Here is a 22016-nt window from a genome sequence, read left to right on the forward strand (position 1 = left end):
AGTTCGCCTTGCTCTGGAGTATTGACCCCTGGACAATATAAATTTCAGCTGCAAATCTTCTTTCTTTGCTTGGAAGCACGATACGGCGGCCTACCTGAGTTGAACAGCATATAGTATGCCTAAGAAGAGGAAACGGCATCGTCTAAAAACACTGATCATCGAACACCATTCGTCAAAGTGAGTTGGAGCCAACACCAACGCACTAGTTGTTGCGGACAAACGATTGCGAGACTTACTTCCAGGGAAGTAGCGCTGGGGGCCCAGTCAGTGTTGGGAGATCTCGATGCAGCCTCTCGCAACACATCAGGTAACTCCTGAAAAAACCTGTGTTGCTCTTCTCATGAGAATAGCTTCCCATATTCAAAGGATAGAGATAAGAGCGATCCGAGAAGTGTATCACAAACAACATAAACCATCGGAAATTACCGTGATCACAGCTCGTGTTTCAGTTTTGTTCTCAGCAACGATATGAGCATGGGTATCCTACGAAGAATGACCGAGTAACTCCATCCCAGAGGGGCTGTAATATAATCACCTGGAAGTCTTGGGCACAGAGAATCCTCGCTATGTACTTCCCCACTAACCCCGGCTTGTCCGCAAACCGAGCCCGAAGTCGTTCCTTGTTGAATTTGGATTTAAACTCCATTGGAGGCTCGATTTCCTTCCCTTCTCCTCCCTTCATTTTCCGAGATACATCAGCACCAAGTAAACCGGCATAGAGCATGCTGTATGCCGCTGACGCCACATCGGACTGCTGAATCCGATATTTGGATGTAGTCCCCCCAGCATCTGGCCACGTAGGGAAGGCCAGATCGAACTCCCTGAGAATAACAATCAGGATTGGGATCAAAAAGTCATCTGCAATCGATGGCCAAGCCGCAGACTCGGTAGATGTGATTCAGAGTCTGATATCCCAAGAAATAAGAACGTCCCTTACAAGTCGCAAGCTACGTGCAGGAGCACTCAATTTTCACTGTCTATGACGTCGCTTTCGATAGTGACACTCACGTAATGCCATCAGGGAATACATAAAATTTGTTCCAGCATTCAAGTTCGAGTAGAGTGAGAGGATCTCCGGGCTTAGAGGCTTGGAAATAAGCAGTCTTTCTATTGCCCTCTATAACGTCATGTGCCTGATCACGATCAAAGCAAAATTGCCACGTCTTTTGCCAGAAACTCACCAAAAAGAGAGATGGCTTGGGAGCTCCACTGTAGAGGCCGTCAACTATCCGTATAGCATCGGGTGAAGACTGAAGAAAACTGATGTCGGACCACACAAGGAAGTCACCCACTTACTTTCAGCAGGTTCTTCTCACCATCGACGAGCAGCTCACTGAACTGAGGTGGGGAGTGGGGATGCAGTAGAGCTCCGAGAGCAACGTCCTATGGACAACCAGAATAAGGAGTATATAGGTGGCTAGTGTCGACGACTATGTAACCCCACTAGGTATCAGCATAGAAAGGCAGTAGAATTCGCAATGGAATGTGGAACTCTTACATAAAATGTATCATCAGTCCATCGTCTGAGTACCTGATACGAGAGATGTTGACGGGGCCGGAGGAGCTGAGGTCGAAGCTCATGAACTCCTGCCTCTTTAATTGGCCTTGTCCTGTTCACTGTAGTACTTGATCTGGAGGAGGCGAGAATGGCGTGCGGGATGGCGATGAATATGTGGTGAAGAATCATCAGGAAGGAACCTGTTCGCATCGAACAACTGTCGTCAACACCGGACTTCACCGAAAGGTATTTGAGGAGCTAAGTTCGAAAGGGTGTGGTACAATGATAGGCTAGCCTCGGCGTGAGGGAGTTGATGTTAAATCCCGCAGTGATGATTATATCCAACAATGTTGGACCAACATTATTGCTCTCGCAAAGGGGTATCGGATAGTCGATTGATAGTGAAGTAGCCTTAAACCATCAAGTTAACGGGTAGATACCATCCCACCAGCATCCCTGTGGGGAAGTGCATGCCCCTCTGTGTACGCCTATGTGGGGTGGAGAGGCTACGGAAATCAACCGCGCTCGAGTTGAACTATTTCTGCTTCCATTTCGGGCATGTGAAGTGTGCCCAGCGAGAAAAGCTCAAAACGGAAAATGCCGACCGGACTCCAGACTAGCACCGGTCTGTGGAATTTGAATGCGTTGGTTTTTCTCACTCTACTCTCGCGATTCCATCATTGTTGTTCATTAACTCTTGAACACAGCTACCGGAGGGCCACAATGAAACCATAGTATTGCTAGTTGTAGTGCGAGATGTGATCAGTCACTTTGCTTGAAACGTTCGATTACACCGCTGAGCAGCTTGATTGCACCACGCTTGTTGATGAGGTCATTATACGAGCCGCAGGTAGGGAGGTGGACACACTTTGGACACCCATCTACGGGGAGAGGGGTATAAGCAGAAACCTATCCTCTTCGTGCAGCTCACCATCAAGACAGTCACATGTGGTGACTATCTCTAAGGCGGTTTCTAATAGTTGCCGGACTCGACCAAACGCTGCTAAAGCTACTCCGATACCTGGCAAGGATTTCCCCCTTGATGAAAAAACGATCGATTAGCGAGTGCCTCACCCCCAATCTTGGTGTCAAATACGACTGCTGTATATGGCCTCTCCCGAACATCATCAACACTTGGACATTGAGTGCTGACGTCGCTCTGGTCACACAGTAGGTGGATACGGACAGCTCTCAACCATAGATGGCTGAATGTGTGAAGGGCTGCCCTGAAATAGTAGTGGATTGGGAAACGTTTCAATGGAGTAATGGAGGATGTGTTTACCACAAGCATAAGATTTAAATCATAATGATAGAGTACTAGAAGAGAGGGCAACTCACCTGAAGTCTCCTTCGTCCCACTGCAAAGCAAACTGTTTGTCGAACTCAATCCATGTGGCCTTGGTAAAGTACTTCACTTTTGGCAGACCCAATCCCCCTATTGTCTCCATTATCCTCCCAGTATGTTTATTGAACTTCTTGTAACCGTAAACTTCAGTACAAACCTCCACGCGACCTGTCAATTGAACACTCCAAACTCTTTCTCATCAGATTTCCTCACCGAATCGGAGATGTACATCAGCCTCCACAGGCGCGTTAGATAGTCTATAGGGGATTTGTGTGAATGCTTCCTTCTCGATGTTCAAGAAAAGCACATCAGTTATATCACGACTCTTGGTATAATATTCATGCCTTGGAGGATACTCAACAGCAACAACTACTCACAGTGGCCTACTTCATCGGCCGAGCTATTGCTCTATCAAAGCGCAAATCAAGATCAACTATCCTGTACTCGGTGCCTTGATTCATGTACGTTGCTCCAGGGTACCTGAACAGAGCATACGGAACCTCCTAGTTTGGTGCTGCTAACAGATAAAAGAATGCGTTATTGTAATCGATATCATCTATCTGCTTGTCGCCCTCTCGAGCATCTGCTGATGGGGTGACCACTTTAATGCTTCTATTATCGATACTTCGGAGGTTTATCTAACCCAAACTTCCAACTTCGTTATTGATAGATCCGCTCCACTGCTCACCTTCGAATGAGGTTTCTTCACGAAGGGCGATTCCTTTCGTACTTTCTTGATCATACTCTCATACTCTGTCCTTAATTTATTATCCACTGGGGGTGGCCAATACCTACAGCAGGAAAGAGATCACTGCATGGACCATCGGTGACGACGACTCACTTGAACACCTCGTCGACTGTACGGAACTCTACCTCATTATCAGCACATAGGAGGTGCTTTGGGAGAATCTACGAACGGATGGGAGTGGACTGTTGTTATGAATATCCCTACTTGCTCGTTGTCCCACTGTACGGGAGCATCCTCGGCCTGCCCCAGTGTTTCCATTAGACGCTCGGGCTTGGCCGAAAACCATTGATCGATCGGGTCAGTCTCGCGGGAGACGAGTATACAAAGGCTTGCTCGGCCCGACTAAAGCATGGGAATTGACTCTGCGGTGATTTGAGGTGCAATTCTCTCGCGGATGGGATTTCTGTTTGCTCTCCTCCGTGGTTTGTCTAGTTCTATGCCGTCTGAATTACGGAAGCGAGATAGACTCTCGCCCCATTATACTGCGGGAAAGCTCAGAGGATGGTCTGAAATCTTCGTTACTAGCCTCTCATCAAGCGCGAGATCATCCAGATGGTGAAGGGAAATCGTTATAAATCACACCTACGACTCCGTCAAGGCTGAGGACATACCCTTCCAGCTCTGCCGAACTGTTGTTGCAGGCTGTGGCTCGAGCCCGGATACCCCATAGATATGCAACAGTCAAGACTGCCGATGTCTACGCCTAGTTCGAGCGCGCTGGTACAGATCACACCCAGAACTTGATGCGAGAATATCTGTTGCTCGATGCCTCGTCGACAATCCTGGGTGTATCCGCTTCGATAGGACACAACCTGGGAGTGCGGAGCACATCCAGAAGGGGATTATGAACTGCACTCACTTGCTCTTCCGAGCCTTTCTTCATCAATGCTCTCACTCGAGAGAGCATTATTTCAACCATTTGACGGTACCGAGCAAAACATATGGTCCTGAAAGAGAAGTGAAGCCGTGGAGGAGGAAAAGCCTGGTCGCCATACCTAACGCCCATCTGGACCAAGGTCGCCATCAGCTTGGACGTCTCAGCCACGAACCCCGTGGACGTCTCCTGCCCAAGGCCAGCACTCGTGTTGAGGATATGAGCAGTGATCTTGTCCTGGCCAAGAGACATGCATGAGTAGCAGAAAGGGCCACACCTTCACAGCGTCATCTGTCCCAGCTTTTCCGGCGTTCTTCTCGCTGTAGTCGTTGGGCCGCCATATAACAACCCATCGAGGCCCTCGAGGAGCTCCATCGGCATCGACACCGATTGTTGTAATGCCGTTAGCAATGTCACTATCATCAGCATGAGCACTTGTGGATAGCCCTGAACAATACGAGGACTCTCCAAGATGGACTCATCGGGAAGAAGCGAACTGACCTGTTAGATTGGCCATGAGCTCAGAAGGATTCCCGATTGTAGCGGAACAACAGATAAAACGCAAGTCTCGTCGCTCCGTCTCAGTACGCTTGTTCTGATGCCAGTCGAATGCACGCCGGAGCCTGAAAAAACACTATACCACATATTAGGTATCTATATATTATTTTCATTGGTATTTCTATGAGCTCATCATATATATACAGTAGGTTTAGAATTAGATACAAAAATCTACTCCAATCACTCAACATCACAGATCGGCAACACTCATGTACACATCAATCCAAGGGAGGACCAAACACCTGCTTTTGATATCATAATGTCAACACGCAAAAAATGGTGAACTCGATAGTAGCTTCACGAAGAGTAGCGTTCAAACCTAGCTGACTGTTTATGATGAGGATCCTATAGCATGATATTGAGAATACAAACCTATCTTTTCTTACCGTCGAATGACATTAGCGACATGACTGCCGAAGCTGCCTCGATAAGTATGGCACTCATCCACTACGACAAACTTGAGGTTGCCTAATAGTCGCTGATAACGCTTATGTTGAGGCAAGAGCGAGCAATGGAGCATGTCGGGGTTGGTGAGCACCACTTGAGCTCGGGACCTAGCCACTTCACGGGCAGTCGTATCACAGTCACCATCAAGGGTGGTAACGACGATGTCGGTCCCTGCAATAACAACAGTTGTGGTTTTATGAGGTTTGCCGAGGGACCACCTTCGACAAGCTGCTTCAATACACGGAGTTGATCCTGAGCTAAGGCCTTGGTGGGGTAGAGGTAGAGCGCTGTAGTGTCGGGATCTAAGCGCGATGATGTCAACCAACATCGGTAGGTTCCCACCATACTTACGCTTGTCAATGTAGCTCAAGATAGGCAAATTGAAGGCTAGTGACTTGCCGCTACTGGTCGCTGTAGAGATGCAAACATTCCGCTCTTCCAACGCTATAGCCTCGATAGCTCTTATTTGATGGGTATACAACTTCAAGCGGCCTGCAGCGGAGATCTCCTCATCCTGTCGTTGCCGATGAAGGATCTGATATCAACCATAGTGATGCGCATCAGCTCGGAACAGCAACCTACTTTCTTATAGCTGCTCATGATGGTCTCAGATAACGCTGCTGATAATACTGAGCTCACCTCTTCGCACCGAGCCTCACAACCAGGGTCACTTTCGACTGGTCTGATTTGATCTGTATACCACTTCTCGATTTTAAGCCTGCTCAAGGCTTCTGGAGGGTCCAGGCCCAACTGGAGATCCGCTTCGCTGTCACCGCTCTCACTACTGCTCTCGCTACTGCTGCTCACCGAGAGCTCTTTAAGATTCTCATTGTAGAGGGGAGCCGCGGTGTTGCTCAACGGAGTTTCGACAGTCTTTAACCTCTTCATTGGAGATGTCGACGGCCCACTACTGCAGGACTTCACCGACAGCAATGGGCGAGGACGTTTTGTCGGACCCATTGAGGAGAAAAAACACCGAAGGCAGTAGACAAATGGGTCAACACTACTTGCGTTGGCTCGTCTTCGCTCTTCGTCAGTTTTCTATTCGATTGCCGTTAGTGTTTCAACCACACCATATACCGCTATGGGCCACCGTCCTCGCCTACTACTCACAATAACGCAACTCGGATGATGCTACAGTTACCCATTCAGACACACATGAGTTGATACTGTCATGTACAGACGGGCCTCCTTGCCCAAGCTAAACTGCCACAGTTAGACGATACGATCACAGTTCTTGATGTCGATAAGCAGCGTCAAAAGGCAAAGCTAAGCTTGGATGAGAGACCAAGGGAAAGAGTATAGAGTAAGAGTATATTAGCCGAGAAAGAAATGCAAAGTCTGTCTCATGGATCATTCCACGAACAACCCAGAACAGTTAACAGTAACACCCAGAAAAGCGGACCCAGCCGGACCACGGTCCTAGGAGCGGTGGATCTAGCAATGCCGTTAGAGAGCCCCGACGTCAAGATAGAACTACACTGAAAACTGAGGACCAGGCTGGACATTTTTCCGGGCTACAGTGACTAGTCTCAACTCAAACCGTAGCATTAAGAAAATGAAAAGCACTCCATCACCAGGCTGGACTCAACACAAAACAATCTTGCCGCCTTCGTGGCCAATCCCACCGTGTGGCTCTCTGCCTTGACATTCTTCGCTATCATCCTCATTTGCTAGCAGCCACTTCCACTAAGGCCCTTTCAACCAACATCTTGCGGAGCTCGATCTCGCAACCACCGAGAGTAACTTTCCCCCCTCCAAGAGCTATCGATAACCCCGCCAAACCGAAAAAGGTATGGAACGGATCGGCTGGGCAGTCCGGATTGGGCGACAGACCTCCCACTTCCTCATCGTAACACAACCTTATGAACTCCTCAAGACCATCAGTGTCGAGCCAGTCACTGCTAGTTGGCACTTCTCCCAACATATGCAACGCCCCCATCACCCAAAACACGTAGCAGGAGTCCGCCGGCTTGCCCGGTCGACCATTGCAACCCTTACAGTCCGGCAGGAGGACCCTCCGTTTGAGCCACTTCACACAAGCTTCCACATCATAGTCGTCGTTCATTCCAAGTAACTTCAAAGCTGCCACTGCACAGAAGGTGTGCCCCGCATGAGCCTCACAGCCTGGCCTCTGACCAAAGCCACCCTCGGCTGCCTGACACCGACGTATCCACCGGCCTACCCTCTCACTTTCAGCGCCTGATAATCGGTAATCCAACAGATCCAGGCTGAGGACCACACAGTAGGCAAACCGTATGTCCCCAGCGACCTCGTTGAAAGCAGCACCACTACGCACTAAACCATCTTCGGACGATACAAGGGCGCGTAGCCACCCAACTATCTCTTCTCGCTGATGCGATAAATCAACGGCGAAAATAGTCGCCAACTGCAAGGCCGACGTCGTAGCAATAACATTAGGGGATGCAGTGCTCGGGGATGCTGCAAAACCACCACTCCGACTACACTTTCCCAGTAGCTTCTCCACCACCATCCGAAGAGGATCATCTCTTGAAGGGACATACCCTGACACTAGCTGCTTGGTGGAGACCAACCAATAGAGCCCACTAAGGAGGTTGGCCTCGACTGCAAGGCTCCGGTAACCTGCAGTGGCTACTTTACACCTGGACGACCGAGCGGTGTTCTACCTTGCTCAAAACTCTCCGGAGTGGTGCGGTGTTTGGGGGCTGCGGCGATGCCTTTAGCGAGGAAGGAATCGACGTAACTTACGATTGGTGTGGTAGGCATCGACAAAACATCTGCTCTCCCTTACAATTAATAACATCAAACACGGCACCCAGTTCACAACAGGAAGTGAGCGAAACGTGGTAGAGAAACTGTGTATTGGCCAGTCGACTATTGTAAGAGACAGTGTAATCGCTCACTGCAGCGATAACTCAAGCAGTGGGCTTAGCCGCCATTTGCTCAGTGACCTAAACGGATTATACCACTCCCCGCGATACATAAAGGACGATGTTCCCGGTCCCATCCCACAGCGATCGACTTACATGAGTAACAGCTTGCTTGGCAAGGTCGTGTTCAGCCTCTGGGAGTCCTCCGATGACTTGAGATGCCTATACGCAAGTCAGTTACATATCGATCACTCGGGCGCGCGCTAACCTCATCGAGGTACTTCTTGTCGTCGCTGATCTGAGCCATAGGAAGAAGGAGCCTCCAGGCCTGAGCTTGACGACCCCATTTCTTCAAAGTCGCTACACCCGACTCCATGATATGGATCGCGTCGCCTGTCTTAACACTGGCATCACCTGAAAATGCCAGTTTTTGGGCGGAGCGAAGCACGTCGATAACAACTCACGATCCGATGACAGCTGCAGCATTGCCCATTCAGCCACCGTAGTAATGTATAACTCAACTAGACGACGTTCATCAGGGACCTACGTGAAAAGCCACTGACTATAGGCAATGAATTGGAGAGAATAATGCGGGTTTCCACGCTTACATCAGGGCTCTCCTTAACAAGGTCCTCTACTTTACTGAAGCCAGACCATATGGCAACGACTCTACCAAAGAGACCATCGGCCTCCTTGGTGTTGCCAGCATCCTTCAAGCTACGGGCGAGCGCTAACATCAACGGTGCTGATTTCGGGGTATCTCCCTTAGATGCTGAAAGAAAGCCCAGTGAGGTATTTTGAGAAGGTCTATGGTGAACGCACTAGCTATCTCGACAGCCTTCTTGTGGCACTTCACAGCCTCATCAGTCTTGCCTAGAGACAGTTGACAGGACCCCATGTTGCTCCAGATAGATGCCAGCTGAGAGACAACATTCGTCACTGCGCCACGAAATTAACGATCCTCACATTCTGGTCCTTTTCATCCGAGCCAGCTCTAATACTACAGTCCAGCGACTTGCGCAGATCTCCGATGGCATCTTCTAACCTACAGCGACACCAACTAGAACGCTGCCGCTGACCCTCAATAAGGCCCTACTTCCCAGAGTGCTTTTCACAAACGCCTATGTTGTTGTAAGTGGTCGCCAACTCATCCAAAGTCGACGCGTCATTCGCTGGAAGACGCTTTTGTTGGTATCGGAGGAGCTCTTGGAAGCACTCAAGGCCTTTACTCCATTCCCTTCGGGCCATATAATACTAAGGAGAAAAAATGCCCGAACCTGGATTTGAACCCGGGACCTCCCGTGTTACCTTAGCCAATGCGGTATAACCCGTCTTTACATTGGACGGGAATGATCCTATGGGTATCTAGCCAACCACTTGACCAATGAGAGCAGGCGAATTAACCGACCTTTTGGAGCATCTTCTCCAGCTTGTCCATCCGTCCTTTCACAAGAGCCTCGCTGACTCTAACGCCCCATCTAAAGTGAATCGTCGCTTCAGTTTTCTCCGGAGTACATCTACTACTCTTCAGCATACTCCAGCTGTTTCTGCGTAGGATGTTCATCATCATCCGACCCCCAGGCCTCAGTGATAGCAGCTGCACTGTCCGGTACAAGCGCGAGCAACTACAGTGCAACGATTGGGCAACAGCAACAGTTGTTGCAAGTACCTCCTCCTTAGGCTTGCCCATCTCCTTACTGGCCTTGACTACCCAATATACTGCCTTCTGATGATTCTTATCCAGTTTGCTAAGCACGTGCTGTGCATCATCAAATACCTACGCGTTTCAACACTACCACACCATTGTCAACACCTATTCCCCTCTCCAGCAGGCTAGCCCATAAGCATAGTCATCCGGTGATGAAAAGGCGAACGAGTTCACATGCAAGCCGACCAGCACCAAAGCAACCAACACCCCCGTGCTCCTCCTACATCTTGCCACCGTTCCAATGCAGCATTGGCCAAAGCCCTGTTGGAGTAATAGGCAGCTACACTAGGGTCCAGCTCGATAGCCTTAGTGTACATCTCGATGGCCTGATCAAAGATGTCGGTTCAAGCAATATCTAATAGTAACTCCATCATCCCAACGTTCTATACCGCGGTCCTCACTAGCTTAGACACACAGGAATGCCCACTAAGGTTCGGGCCATCGGCAGTCGGACATGAATCAATCCTGGCCCGTCCTCTATCCAAAGCTATACTCACAACTGATGCCATTATCAATGATGATAATCATGATACCACCCCAACTACCTTTCTGAACTTCCTATCATGGTACATGACATTGCCCTCGTTTTTGAAACCCTCAGCCTTCTCGACCGCTCCAGAGTGATCTTCAGTGGACATACTGTTGTTCAGCTGTACCCCCAAATGACGCATACCGTTGAGCTCAACACAGTGGAACAATACGAAGAATCGAAAAGGGCGGAGGAAACGTACATACGACACAAGTAGTCGCACAAATATGTCAAACAGCTAGAGGAAACTTCAGGCCACTGCCTCACTCATAACTGCTCCCAGTCCGGAGATAACAAATACCGCCACCACAGAAGTCACAGCTCCTGGAATGATGAAGTCTTTCGGTTGGAGCCACGGTCTGTTATCATCTCCTTGTCGCTTGATAGCAGTAGCATTGACGTTGGGCGCTGAGCTCACCGGTAAGGCTGAACCAGCGGAGAGGGCCAAGGCAGCTGGCATCGCTATCAGGGTAACTCCTCCTCTGATGCCCTTAGGGACAACCTCATCCCCTAGGGCTACGATGAAGGGCATGAGCACATTAGCAGCTGCAATATGGGAGACAGCCGTTGAACATAGTGTGACGAAGGTAACAGTACCGACGATGCATACCCACAGAGGCGCACCGTGAAGAATCTGAGATGCTCCGCTTGATGCAATCTCCAACAGCTTTGAGTCTCTCACGGCCAATGCCAGACACGAGCCTCCTGCCAAAAGGAAGCACACATCCCAGGGAAGGGATAGGAAGTCAGCTTTGGTGAGCAAGCCAGGAATAGAAAATAGCAATACCAATGGTAGCAATGCAGATAGCGACGTGTCACCAAAGACAGCACAAGTGAGACTAGAAGAAAGCCACATAATGATACATCCAATGACAATAACAATAACCACAGTCCGTTGCCAATTACCGAACAACGCTCCGCTCGCTGAGGCTACTAACCTAGGTGGGAGAGCTAGATAGTCAGGATTGGCGGTCTCGTGCAGTAGAGGCTGTTGGACTTTACTGGCTCGTCGATGGTGGAACTTCGGTCGTGTCACAAAGGAGACAGCAACGAGCAGTACGAATGAGGTCGGGATAGCAATACCACACCATTGGGCAAACGAAAGACCGTAGTCAGTGTGAAGCGTCGCAAAGGCTACCACGTTCTGTGGAGAGGCCACCGGACTAGTCATACCTCCAATGTTGCACGCAAACGCAATTGACAGCAACATAGCCCTACCATAGGAGTAGGTCGAGGGTAGATTCTGTGGCAGCTCATCGAGTATCGGGCTTACTATACTCATACACAGGACACTAGCAGCTACATTGCCTACAGCCGCTGACACTATATAAGCTACCAACATCATCATCCGCAGGGTTCGAACCCGGCTCTTGCCCCCAGCCGACTTCAACAGTATACAAGCAATCTCCTTGTCAAGCCTGAGCTTAGACAAAGCAGCTGCTAGGGAAAAACTGGCAAGGACCATCAGCTGAGAACCGGACCACATAGACTTGATTGCCATCAAGGCCGCTTTCTGCCGATCTCCACCAGCCGAGGGCAAACAACGAAATACTACTACCAACATAGGGACGGCAAGAGCAGTGATATGCAATGGGAGAGTCCCTAGGCACCAGAACGCACTGGTAATCCACAACACTGCCAAACACCGTCGTGCGGCGCCGTGCATGCCGGGAATATCTATTGCTAGTAAAAGTATAAAAACAAGAAACACGACCGTGTAGGTGACAATACTCGCCCACTTGGCTCGCAAACAACTAACCAAATCGGACGACGTCAAGGGCACTAACTTCGTCGGAGTGCTAGCAGCAACACCCTCGATGCTCTTGGCATGGCCAGCCTCCAGCAGCTCGGATGGTGGGGCCGCAGCCTGTGTTTGGGTAACTTGCCGGACCAACGGCATATCCTCTGATTTCACAGCCCGGCCTCCAGTAGCAACAGTACCAAGCCTCGTCCGCTGCCTGAAGTATACTGTGATAACACTATCGTGCGTCATAACATGGGAGATTACCTTTCGAGTTTAATAAGGTCATGCCAGATGGTGCCTCTATCCCATACTAGCAGCTCTGATAAACTACGTGATAGCTCCTCTAACGCCAAGGAGACATCTCCACTACAGTAATACTCGGCATAACTGAAGGAATAACACCAAAGTGAGCCATACGACCATTGCTAGACTGCCTAAATTCAGTCATGAGTATACATAGACGAATCAGCTACAAAATGGAGCTCGAGAGAGACGACGGTCAACCACGGGAGAATAGCTATAGAATTTTTATTAGATTTGCTGATCAAAAATCGAGAGAATAATAAAATATTCAAATCTCGTGCCAGTCGTCGAGTTTGACACCAATCTATGCTCACTACCTTTTCTCAACATCGGATATCATAGCACTAAGGTTAGTTCGTGCCTCGTGCTGCATGCTCACCAATGGCTGGCACGTTGACATGTACTCGCCGCAATGGGAGGTCCCGTTGAACTTATCAAACTTCTTCACAATCTTTCGCGCACCCTGACAATCACAGCAAATCATAATAGTAATACCTACGTCCAGAGGACCTGCTAGAAATGCATAGCCACTAATGGACTTCATCCGTATCCACCACGGAGTGACCTAAGATACCCTCGTTACCTCGGAGTTGAGCTGAACAAAGTTCTTGAGCTCATTAAGCTCCGCAAAGAGCTCAATGCATTCCTTTCGATGCTTGGACTCCACGTGCTTGTGAGCCTCCATTGGAGCTAGATGCTGTTTCACTGAGGTTGTCAACCGAGCGTAAATCTGAGGGCAGAGTCGACATCAGAATGACCACCAGAAGCAGTGACAGTCGTGGGATAATGCACAAGGCACGTCATAGTAAAATAAAATTCACATAAATAGTTAATAATGATAGCTCAGTAACTGCTACTCATAATTCACGTTCGTCCAAAAGCGTGGTAAGCTTAAAGTCTATATCGAGAGCTATGCAGAGCTCCAGCATGCAGTGGCAATACCAAGCCGTTGCCGCCCTCATTATTACATTATAAAAATACACAGATATACGGTCCATTTCAGCGTCCAAGGCTGCCTCGAAAGCCTAAAGTCAACTGAATATCACCACAGTAAAGTGTCTTGTTACCTTCCAAGCCTCCTCTGGAGTAATAGTAGGGCCTTCCTCAGTGGAGGCTTGATTATGTCGCTGTTGTTTGATGAGCTTCTTGAGCTTCTTGTATTGGATGTAGCCATCGTGCCAAGGCCCGAAGGCATTGTACTCCAATTGATAGGTAAATTTCATAAATACAAGGCAACTACTACGTAGCACTACATTAAACGGCAGGAAATATCAAACCTCTATCGATCGAACAGAAGAGCCAGTAGCACTGCTGTTGCACAGTCCGGATAGTAGATCACAGTCTAGTCCGATCGAGTGTACGATGAGAAAGCGAGCCTATGTGGGGAGCATGAAAGGGAAGTATGTGTCGCTCAAGTGAGCGGGTTAGAGTTCAACAGTAACGCCCGATGAGATTACTTTTATAATAACCCCACTGAGTGCTCAGATGAGACTTCAGAAAAATGTTATCACTAATGGATATCAAGCTTGGTGATACAGGAGAGTCATAGCAGTATGCGGGGCTAGCCTGCATTCCAACGAACCAGGAAACAGCCACAACCGTAGGCTCTGTAGCAGCGCGAAACTGAAAGAAGAACGTAGTGCGGATTTTGTCACGCGCCACGAAATTCAGCGAAAACGGTACGCTTGTCTATTGAGACAGAGGCTCAGAGTCGATGCGTGGATTGGCTCAACTCACTTTCTGTAGTCATAATTCAGAATTCTGTTGCAGGAAACCTCCGTGAGATTGGAAATATACTTACTGCGCCGTACTATAGACAATTCCCGTACATTCGTTGAAGTCCTACGATTCTGGTCTGCATACATACCACTGTCCCTAGCATCTCTACTTACTCCCAGAGTGCATTGACTGTTGATACTTGATAAAGTATCACTAACCCTAGTGTTTACTCCCCACACAATCAGATTGTACTACAATCGTTTATAGCCGTTGAGATATAGAGCTCATCCTCCGTTCACTCGGATTGGCTCGAGAGTCTCCTTTTTTTGATAAGAAACTGGTCTAAGTATGATACTGTTTTGTGATCCCACCTCAGTAGCAGGTAGTTGTCACATCTGTAAGGCTACACTATACGCAAGCATCCACTTGAGTGGGTGGTCGCTGTTTCCGAGCACTACTGGCTCACCTGACCAAGCGAGCGTCGCTGACTTATGTTGTGGCTTTAAACCTCTCCCTTTCTATTGTAGTCTATATATTGTACTGCATAGATGACATCCACCAGCGACACCAAGGAGGCAGTGGAGGTCGTGAATGGAAGGCCTCTTCAGCTTGTGACCATCAAAATGGCTGACAATGAGGTCCGACCCTAACATGGTGTTTTTCCTGACCTTTTTTGTAGCTTATGCTTGATGGCTAGATTGTATCTCGGATATGCTCAGGTCCGTGTGAACGATGAGGCAATGGAGGAGCTCACCAATAACTTGGTGGCGACTGGCTGTGATAAGATATCCGTGGTATCTATCATGGGAGCATATCGCACAGGGAAGAGTTTTATGCTGGATTTGTTCTTACGGTAAATTCTATGGTTGCTGCTATCACGAACTTGTATTATTGTAGATACCTTCGCTACACTGATGATAAGGAGGACAGCGACTACCCTTTGGGTGAGCTTGTCGTGGCATAGCTTGTATCGATGCTGGGTCGGTCAGGTCATAGTGCTGCGCTTAATGCAAGGAGGAGCAGCAGTTTGGACGATAAATTCAAGGCGCCAGGATGGCTCGTTGCTCAGGTTAGCATAGAGTTTCTCGAGTGAGCCTTGAAGGTATGATTTTTGGTTCTCTTAGGGTGACTCTCTGCAAGAAGGACAGCAGGCAACAGACTCCCATGGCTTCCATTGGAGACCTGGAATGGACAAGTAGCATCCTATTCTGATCGGCCACGATGTGACGATGGAGTGGTATGATAGGTGTACCGAGGGTATCTGGGTGTGGTCTGTACCTTTCGTGAGACAACTCAATTCTGGAGAGAAAGTAGCATTGGTGCTGATGGACACACAAGTGAGATTGTCTGCTCTGAAACTGAGGTCAGTGATGGCATTTTCTCAGGGCGCTTGGGACTCTAAGATGACGAAGGAGCAGTCGGCTACTGTGTTTGGTCTCACAGCTGTGCTGTCCAGTAAGCAGATCTACAACACATCCAAGCAAATTCAGGAGGATAAGGTTAGTCTTGATAAGAGGAGGAAGAGAGGGAGGCGTGGTATGTGGTGGAGGTCAGGTGGAAAATCTTCATTTTTTTATGGAAGTGGCATCGGCTGCATTGCGTGTATCGGGCGATGAAGGGGCTCAGCGAGGGAAGCCTTTCCAATGCTTAGAGTAGTAGAAGGGCGTAGGGATGAGGACCTGCCTAGCGTAAAGTATCACTATACTCATAGTATAGTGTAGCACTAGAAAATACTATGTTTATAATATACGGATGTTCAATGAACACATGAACAACTCATGAACACTGTTCATGAATTATTGGAGGGTATGATAATTCTGTTAAGGTTCCTGGTCCGAGACTGGGCTAACTTTGATGATGATATGTCTGTTAAGGACTGCCTAGCCCAGATGAAGGAGCATCTAAATCAACATATGGGTGAGTCGATCGGCATTACTCTCTGTGTTTTGTGTCGTGGTGTTATTGGGGTGGCTATGGCCATTAGTATAATGGACTGAAGTCGGACAAAGAACAGCATACTATATTGATACACAGAATAGTTTCTATATATAGTTCTTGATCATTAACGTTCATGGTGGGGCTCAAGAAGGGGATATAAGTGCTTTGTCTTATCCTTCTATTGTTTGCATGATTTTCGATATTTTTATTCACTACATTGGTGAGTAATCTCTGTGTATTTGTCTGTGTCAGATGAGCATAGAGTTCGTGACGACTCCACAGCAGTGGCGCTGAACAAAATGTTCGAGAGTGTTTCGTGCTTCTGTCTACCGCATCCTGGCTTGAGGATCCAGAAGAAGGGGTGGTCGGGAAGACTTGCCGACATCGATCATGATTTCATAAGGTCGGTGCTGAGATTCGAACCCGGGACCTCCTGGATGAGCGTGTTGTTTAGGTTCCTTGACCTCTATGTTCGATCGGTTTTCACTGATCCCCATCTCCACGCTAAAACCATCCTCGGCAAGCCTCTCTCCCCTCAAACCTTCGGCCCTGTTGTCAAGGCCTTCGTTGAGGTAGAGTCGTGAATGGCCCAATTTCGTGGCGCAGCGGTCATTTTGCCTTAGGCATTTGCTAATGCTGTACCGGCTGCTGCTACCTTCACCCAGGCTATGGCCAGGAGTAGCAACCTCTTGGGTAAGGAGCAGGCTATCAACACCTATAAGTCGGATATGGAGGCAGCTATTGGGTAACAGAAGGCAATTGAGGCACCCTATTGCATAGTATAGGGAAATATGCACAAGGTCAACTACATGCGTTGGTGATGAAAAGAAAATTCCGAGGAAACTTGGGGGAATTCTCACTGGTCTCTGCATATTGTTACCTGAATCCGTGTGTGTACCTGTATGATTGGTGAGGAAGCTCTTGGTCTGAGGTAAGGGAAGCGACCATATATTTCAACACTGCTGTTGCCTTCCTAAGATATGTATAGGGTGGGAAGTAGCATCATTTCCTGTTGCATTTCTCTGTTCGTGAGGAGGGTATTAAAGCGTGGCTTTCATGAGAGTACTGAGAGACTCGTGTATCGAGTCTCTAAGTGCAGTGCAAAGCCACAGATGGTCGTAATTCACACGTCTATGAATTCGAAGTAGTTACAACCCAATGTATAGGGGGAATGAGCGCTTCAATTCTGGCCTCGAGTCGGGCTGGAAGATGTCATTTGAACGTTTGTCGGAGATTTTGTTGATTGGAAGGAATTGCTCCCTCAGTCCGAAGACTGGCAGTGGTATCAAACCAGATCAGCTCGAGCGTGCGGCCATGAGAGCGAGGACCATGGCATTGCAGAGCTTTTCTAAGCAGACACTGTTTGGACCTGATGTAGGGATGGTGTGGTATGAGCTTTGATGATGAATTGATGGTAGGAGGAGAGGGAGAAGACGAAAGATGAACTCGTTAAGGAAATCGACGTACAAAGGCTCATCTGTTTGCTTGATAACGTCCATTGTCGGATTTCATTCAGGGTCTTCTCGACTATTATAAGGAGGAGAATCAGCATCGTATGGAGAAGTCCCTTGCAGCATTCGCTGGTGTGACGGTATTGGTTATTGTACTCTATCTGATGGACAAGTTCTCTGACTTTGCCTGTGATTGGTGAGCCGTGTTTCTCGGGTTGGCCGTATGTGGTGTGTTGATAGGTACTCTGATACGTGCGTGAGATTCTCCAATGTTCTTTTCTCGATCTACTTCACGATTATCGTCGTCATCGGAGTGAATGTCTTCCTATTGTAAGAGGCTATGGTACAGCTTAATACGATGAGAAGGTTCCTTTCCTCAGGTACCGAGACCGTGGCCAGGTTGCGGCTGCTTCGGCGCTGTTGGAAATGGTCAAGGCATCGATCAATCTTGGCCTGGGGGTAGTAGAGAGCTATTTAGTGTAGTGATTAGAGTGATATTTTATACCACACTTCTTTCAAATTCGGAGTTGTTCACCCCTCGTGGTTCTCCATGTAGTACGCAGAGAAGGTCCGAGAAAATCCCGATAAGCAGCACCTAGTGGCAGTGGCTCGCAGCTTTGCCAGTGACTGCTCTGCTGGCCTCAGACCAGTCTACCATAAAGTAGTGAATATGGTCGTTGTGGTTGGGATGCTCGGCCTCAGGTGATAGACGTTATACAACCATCAGCGTTGCACCATACAGCAGATCTTCCAACACTTCATAAAGAGGACTCGGGAATTGGTAGTAGTTGTCGGAATGACAGTGATTACCGTGATAGTAGTAGTGGTCGTGATAGTTGTTGTTGTTGTTGTTGTTGCGTAAAGTTCCTGCTAGCTCTTGAGAGTTTTAAGCAGAAGGTGAACAACAAGGAATATATTTATACATATTCTCATGAATAAGATAGTAGGTAGTGATCCCTGAGCTCACCGGTATTCATGTCAGAAATGACCGACGTGAAACCAAGTGATGCTGAGAAGGCCCGAAGACGTCACAAGCGCTCGGAGTGAGCCAGAGCATGTAGGCACTTGGGCACTTTACTCTTGGAATTGGTGTCTATGAGTGTATCGTTCTCTATGTGTAGAGTGGTCTTGTTCAGGTTATTCAGAAAGGAACTAGGGCCCGAAGGCTCATTGATGAAACTTTTCTAGTATCTGATTTTCGTTTGCAAGGTGTCAGTGTGGAGTTAAGTGGGCACAATGATCGGTGAAGTAGCGATGTGATGATGTACTTGTAAAAGGTCTCACCCGTTGACTCAACGAGGCATGACTAAGAATCTATCAAGACTGATCGCTGAACCCTCGGTGGGACCTGACTTGATTGGTTTACCACATATGGCTGATAATGCCTAGTATTGATGCATGTGCTGGTATCAGTTTGTTAGTCTCACGCTGTGTTGTAAGGAATATGTCGTTTGGTGGGCTGAGGCCTTCACCGTCCAGTCATTAGTGAGGAACGACTCGAGCGAACAACCCTGGTATTAGGGGTGCTCGCCATGCCGTACCATTAGGGGGTGTGGTCATTGCTTGATCAGTTGGGAGGAAGACCGGTGAGTAGGAGTTCGTAGTAGTGTTGACAGTGTCACACCCTCAGTGTGGGTCTGGTCATTGCTCCACTCGTGATGATCGTTCAGGGACTTGTCCGCGGTCATTGGTCTCGAGTTCGACCCCTGGTAAGCGGATCTTCTTGGATTTCCTTGATGTAACCGAGGTTGTCCATTGCCGATTCCGGCCAAGCTCTCCCTCCATCTGGACCAGTGTCGTGCATTTGTCCCATGGTGACCAGTCTCAACTCTGGTCTGCTAGCCATGACATACATCGGAGGGCAAGCCTACCAGCTGTGTTGACTTGTGGCGGCTTCTCGTCCATCATTAGGGAGGGCTCCTCTAGGTAGATCCATTGGTAGGCCTTCTAGGTCTCTACACTGAGATCGTTGGAAGTGCTGTTAGACAAGAGTGAATGCAGCGCGACTCAAAGTGTGTTCTTCAATGCCTTGTGGGTGTGACTGCGATGATGGGTGTCGAGGACCTTGCCAGCAGTGATAAGGAGCGTTTGACGATAGGTGTGGGAGATGTTGCGGAGCTTAGTAATATAACTGCGGGAGTCTTCAGTGTGAGTGCCTCGAGCACTGCATGTCACCTGGGTTGTTTATCGAAAGGGGACAGAGTTTGTGTTATTGGGAGGAGGGTGGTGTCGTAGAGCTGTGGCTGAATTGTGCGAATTGTCCATCTTGAGAAGCGAAGGGTGTTGTTTACAGAATGAGAGAACTCAGAGAGTCGAATAGTAGCTCCGAGCTACTAGCTCGCTTGTGCACGCGTGCACATTGCTGTCTCCTTCACCCTTAGCGCGTAGTTGTATCAGGCTCGTGTGCTCCTGGGCATAGGGAAGTGGCTTTATCGAACGATTACACGTGTGTAGGGTGGCAGTTGGGTAGAAGTGAAGATACGTAGGAATTCATAGAGGTTGATCGTGCTATTTCTGGGGTGTCCGACAATGCCCAATGTCCGAGAATGCAAGGCTTTATTGCGTGCTTCCACCGTTGCTAGCATTATAGACTGTGTTACTAGCGCGACGTAGGATAGAGCCATGTAGAGGTATGTTATGATAATGTTCAAGTCAGTTAGTGTAGTTGTTATTCTTTCTCTTCATCCGTAATGGAATTCCTCTCTAATTCTCCTACTATTGGAGCACTAGACTCTGCTGCCGTTTCGGCTATATCTTCTGATGTTAAAGGGTCTCTCAATTCAGGCTCCACTCCCCCTATGTTGGTGTTTTCTAAGACTCCCAATAACGACGGTGTTACTGCTACTACTACAAGTTCCGGTATCCCTTCATTCGACGACGACTCCTGTCATTGCGAGACCCCGAAAAATAGTGAACTCTTGGCGGCCTCTGAATACCTCAAGAGTTCCTTGCAAGACCTGGAGGACAGTATCAGCAGTATCAGCACTGTTGATGAGAGTGTTGCTAAGTCGCCGTCGCTCTCTCTGCCCGTGGGTGACTTCTCGCCTGAACTGTCCTTCTTCGCTGACGAAGAATCTCTCACAGATGCGGTTCGTGCCCTGTTGGATTCCCCGGAGCAGAGACGGTTGATGCTTGCTATTCATGCGAGGCTTATATCAACACCACCCTCTGCTAATTGGATCATCGATCAGCTCAGCAATGCTAGCCGTATTCTTCTTGTTATCAGTCCTGCCTCGACAGGGTTGAACGATATTCGCTGTGCGATCTGTGTTGCTATCATGCGAAGTGAGGAAGAGGCTGAATGTCTGTGTATGCCTGGTCGCTTGGGTTCTCGTATTACTGTCACGAGTTTCTCTAACCCTATGTTGCCTGGTTCCAACGATCTAGTTTCTATTCCTGGATCTAAAGACTTGATGCAGATTGACGAGATCTCAGAGTTGGCTGATGGAACTCCGAGTATTTGTGGTGTGATGGCTTTGGGTGATGTTAAAATGTTACTTCCCCAAGATGAGGCCGAATGCCAAGCTCGTGTGTTGATGGTTAAGCGCTGCCATAAGTTAGGGGCTCGTTGCAGTCTCAAGCTGAAGGCTTACTTCGACACGATTCTTGGTCATGATGGTGCTGTCGAGCATGTTCTGATGCTGCCTCTCAAGGCGAGATGCACTGCTCGTCGCGGAGTACCTCCCAAGACTGGGTTTGTAGTTTTCCGTAATTCTACTGATGCATTGTTGGCTCGTGCTTTGGGTAGTGAGCAGATTGTTGAGCCGGAGGCGTCCATCAAAGTGGAGACTTTTGATGGTATGTAGTGTGCGTTCGTCAAGTACCAATACTGCCGCTCGGCTCTTCAACTTATTCGCTTGCGAAGTTTCTTGAACGGCGATTGTGGTAATTCTGTATAACCTCATTGTGGGTCTGCTGATAGTAGTAGCAGTAGTATTGAAGTCTTGAGCTTTTTACGCTCTTCGAGTTGCATTGATGAGACGATCTACTGACTACGGTGAGCCCATTTTGAGCCCAATTCTCGACCGTTAACTTGAGGTAGACTGCTGCTCAAGACTCTTGGCTCGCACGAGAGGTTCGCGAAATTGATGGTAGACCCAGTGAAGTTGTTACAGTAAATTCTGATGTTCGATTGTTTCTTGTCGTTGTTGTTGTTGTTCTCCCTTTCTTTTTGCTATTGTTGTGGTAGTAACGATACTTCTGTCTACTATTCTACTTCCTACTATACTAAGTTTATCTCGCTTCGTATGCTCTGCTGCGGCAGTCCATGGACCCCACTTAAAGAGCAGCATTCGGTGCCTT

At 48.4% G+C, this 22016-nt stretch overlaps 6 protein-coding genes across 6 annotated transcripts; 2 read left to right on the forward strand and 4 right to left on the reverse strand.

The window, feature by feature from the left end:
- Positions 1-44: 44 nt before the first annotated feature.
- On the reverse strand, positions 45-6358 carry Pmar_PMAR009535 (DEAD box ATP-dependent RNA helicase, putative; the record flags this gene model as incomplete). Its single annotated transcript, XM_002785259.1, has 27 exons — positions 45-94; positions 167-314; positions 427-483; positions 536-821; positions 1009-1133; positions 1182-1250; positions 1297-1383; positions 1499-1531; positions 2291-2379; positions 2430-2519; positions 2573-2724; positions 2837-3011; positions 3057-3187; positions 3231-3323; positions 3366-3481; positions 3532-3634; positions 3685-3752; positions 3796-3933; positions 4203-4403; positions 4451-4538; positions 4587-4654; positions 4743-4881; positions 4963-5088; positions 5410-5641; positions 5689-5772; positions 5822-6005; positions 6053-6358. 27 exons carry the CDS (start codon positions 6356-6358, stop codon positions 45-47), a joined length of 3438 nt encoding a protein of 1145 aa, XP_002785305.1.
- Positions 6359-7136: 778 nt separating this feature from the next.
- On the reverse strand, positions 7137-8218 carry Pmar_PMAR009536 (prenyltransferase subunit, putative; the record flags this gene model as incomplete). The annotated part of the gene is made up of 2 exons (XM_002785260.1): positions 7137-8074; positions 8119-8218. The coding sequence occupies 2 exons, from the start codon at positions 8216-8218 to the stop codon at positions 7137-7139; spliced, it is 1038 nt and encodes a 345-aa protein (XP_002785306.1).
- Positions 8219-8367: 149 nt separating this feature from the next.
- Positions 8368-10668, reverse strand: Pmar_PMAR009537 (conserved hypothetical protein; the record flags this gene model as incomplete). Its single annotated transcript, XM_002785261.1, has 14 exons — positions 8368-8403; positions 8479-8544; positions 8591-8736; positions 8787-8865; positions 8931-9094; positions 9145-9241; positions 9289-9367; positions 9419-9576; positions 9631-9687; positions 9731-9800; positions 9847-9947; positions 9992-10099; positions 10255-10356; positions 10576-10668. The coding sequence occupies 14 exons, from the start codon at positions 10666-10668 to the stop codon at positions 8368-8370; spliced, it is 1356 nt and encodes a 451-aa protein (XP_002785307.1).
- Positions 10669-10809: 141 nt separating this feature from the next.
- Positions 10810-13829, reverse strand: Pmar_PMAR009538 (Tonoplast dicarboxylate transporter, putative; the record flags this gene model as incomplete). Its single annotated transcript, XM_002785262.1, has 6 exons — positions 10810-12517; positions 12568-12690; positions 12924-13069; positions 13190-13336; positions 13575-13631; positions 13674-13829. The coding sequence occupies 6 exons, from the start codon at positions 13827-13829 to the stop codon at positions 10810-10812; spliced, it is 2337 nt and encodes a 778-aa protein (XP_002785308.1).
- Positions 13830-14873: 1044 nt separating this feature from the next.
- Positions 14874-18761, forward strand: Pmar_PMAR009539 (atlastin, putative; the record flags this gene model as incomplete). Its single annotated transcript, XM_002785263.1, has 20 exons — positions 14874-14963; positions 15045-15178; positions 15223-15269; positions 15315-15394; positions 15450-15520; positions 15572-15662; positions 15711-15824; positions 15880-15977; positions 16151-16242; positions 16516-16666; positions 16718-16835; positions 16887-17008; positions 17529-17637; positions 17682-17726; positions 17780-17910; positions 17955-18044; positions 18095-18173; positions 18271-18375; positions 18417-18495; positions 18697-18761. The coding sequence occupies 20 exons, from the start codon at positions 14874-14876 to the stop codon at positions 18759-18761; spliced, it is 1911 nt and encodes a 636-aa protein (XP_002785309.1).
- A 1616-nt stretch (positions 18762-20377) lies between these two features.
- On the forward strand, positions 20378-21520 carry Pmar_PMAR009540 (hypothetical protein; the record flags this gene model as incomplete). Its single annotated transcript, XM_002785264.1, has 1 exon — positions 20378-21520. Exon 1 carries the CDS (start codon positions 20405-20407, stop codon positions 21518-21520), a length of 1116 nt encoding a protein of 371 aa, XP_002785310.1. The 5' UTR covers positions 20378-20404.
- Positions 21521-22016: the final 496 nt, after the last annotated feature.

This window comes from Perkinsus marinus (assembly GCF_000006405.1).
Source record: "Perkinsus marinus ATCC 50983 genomic scaffold scf_1104296933122, whole genome shotgun sequence".
NCBI classification, from domain to species: Eukaryota; Perkinsozoa; order Perkinsida; family Perkinsidae; genus Perkinsus; species Perkinsus marinus.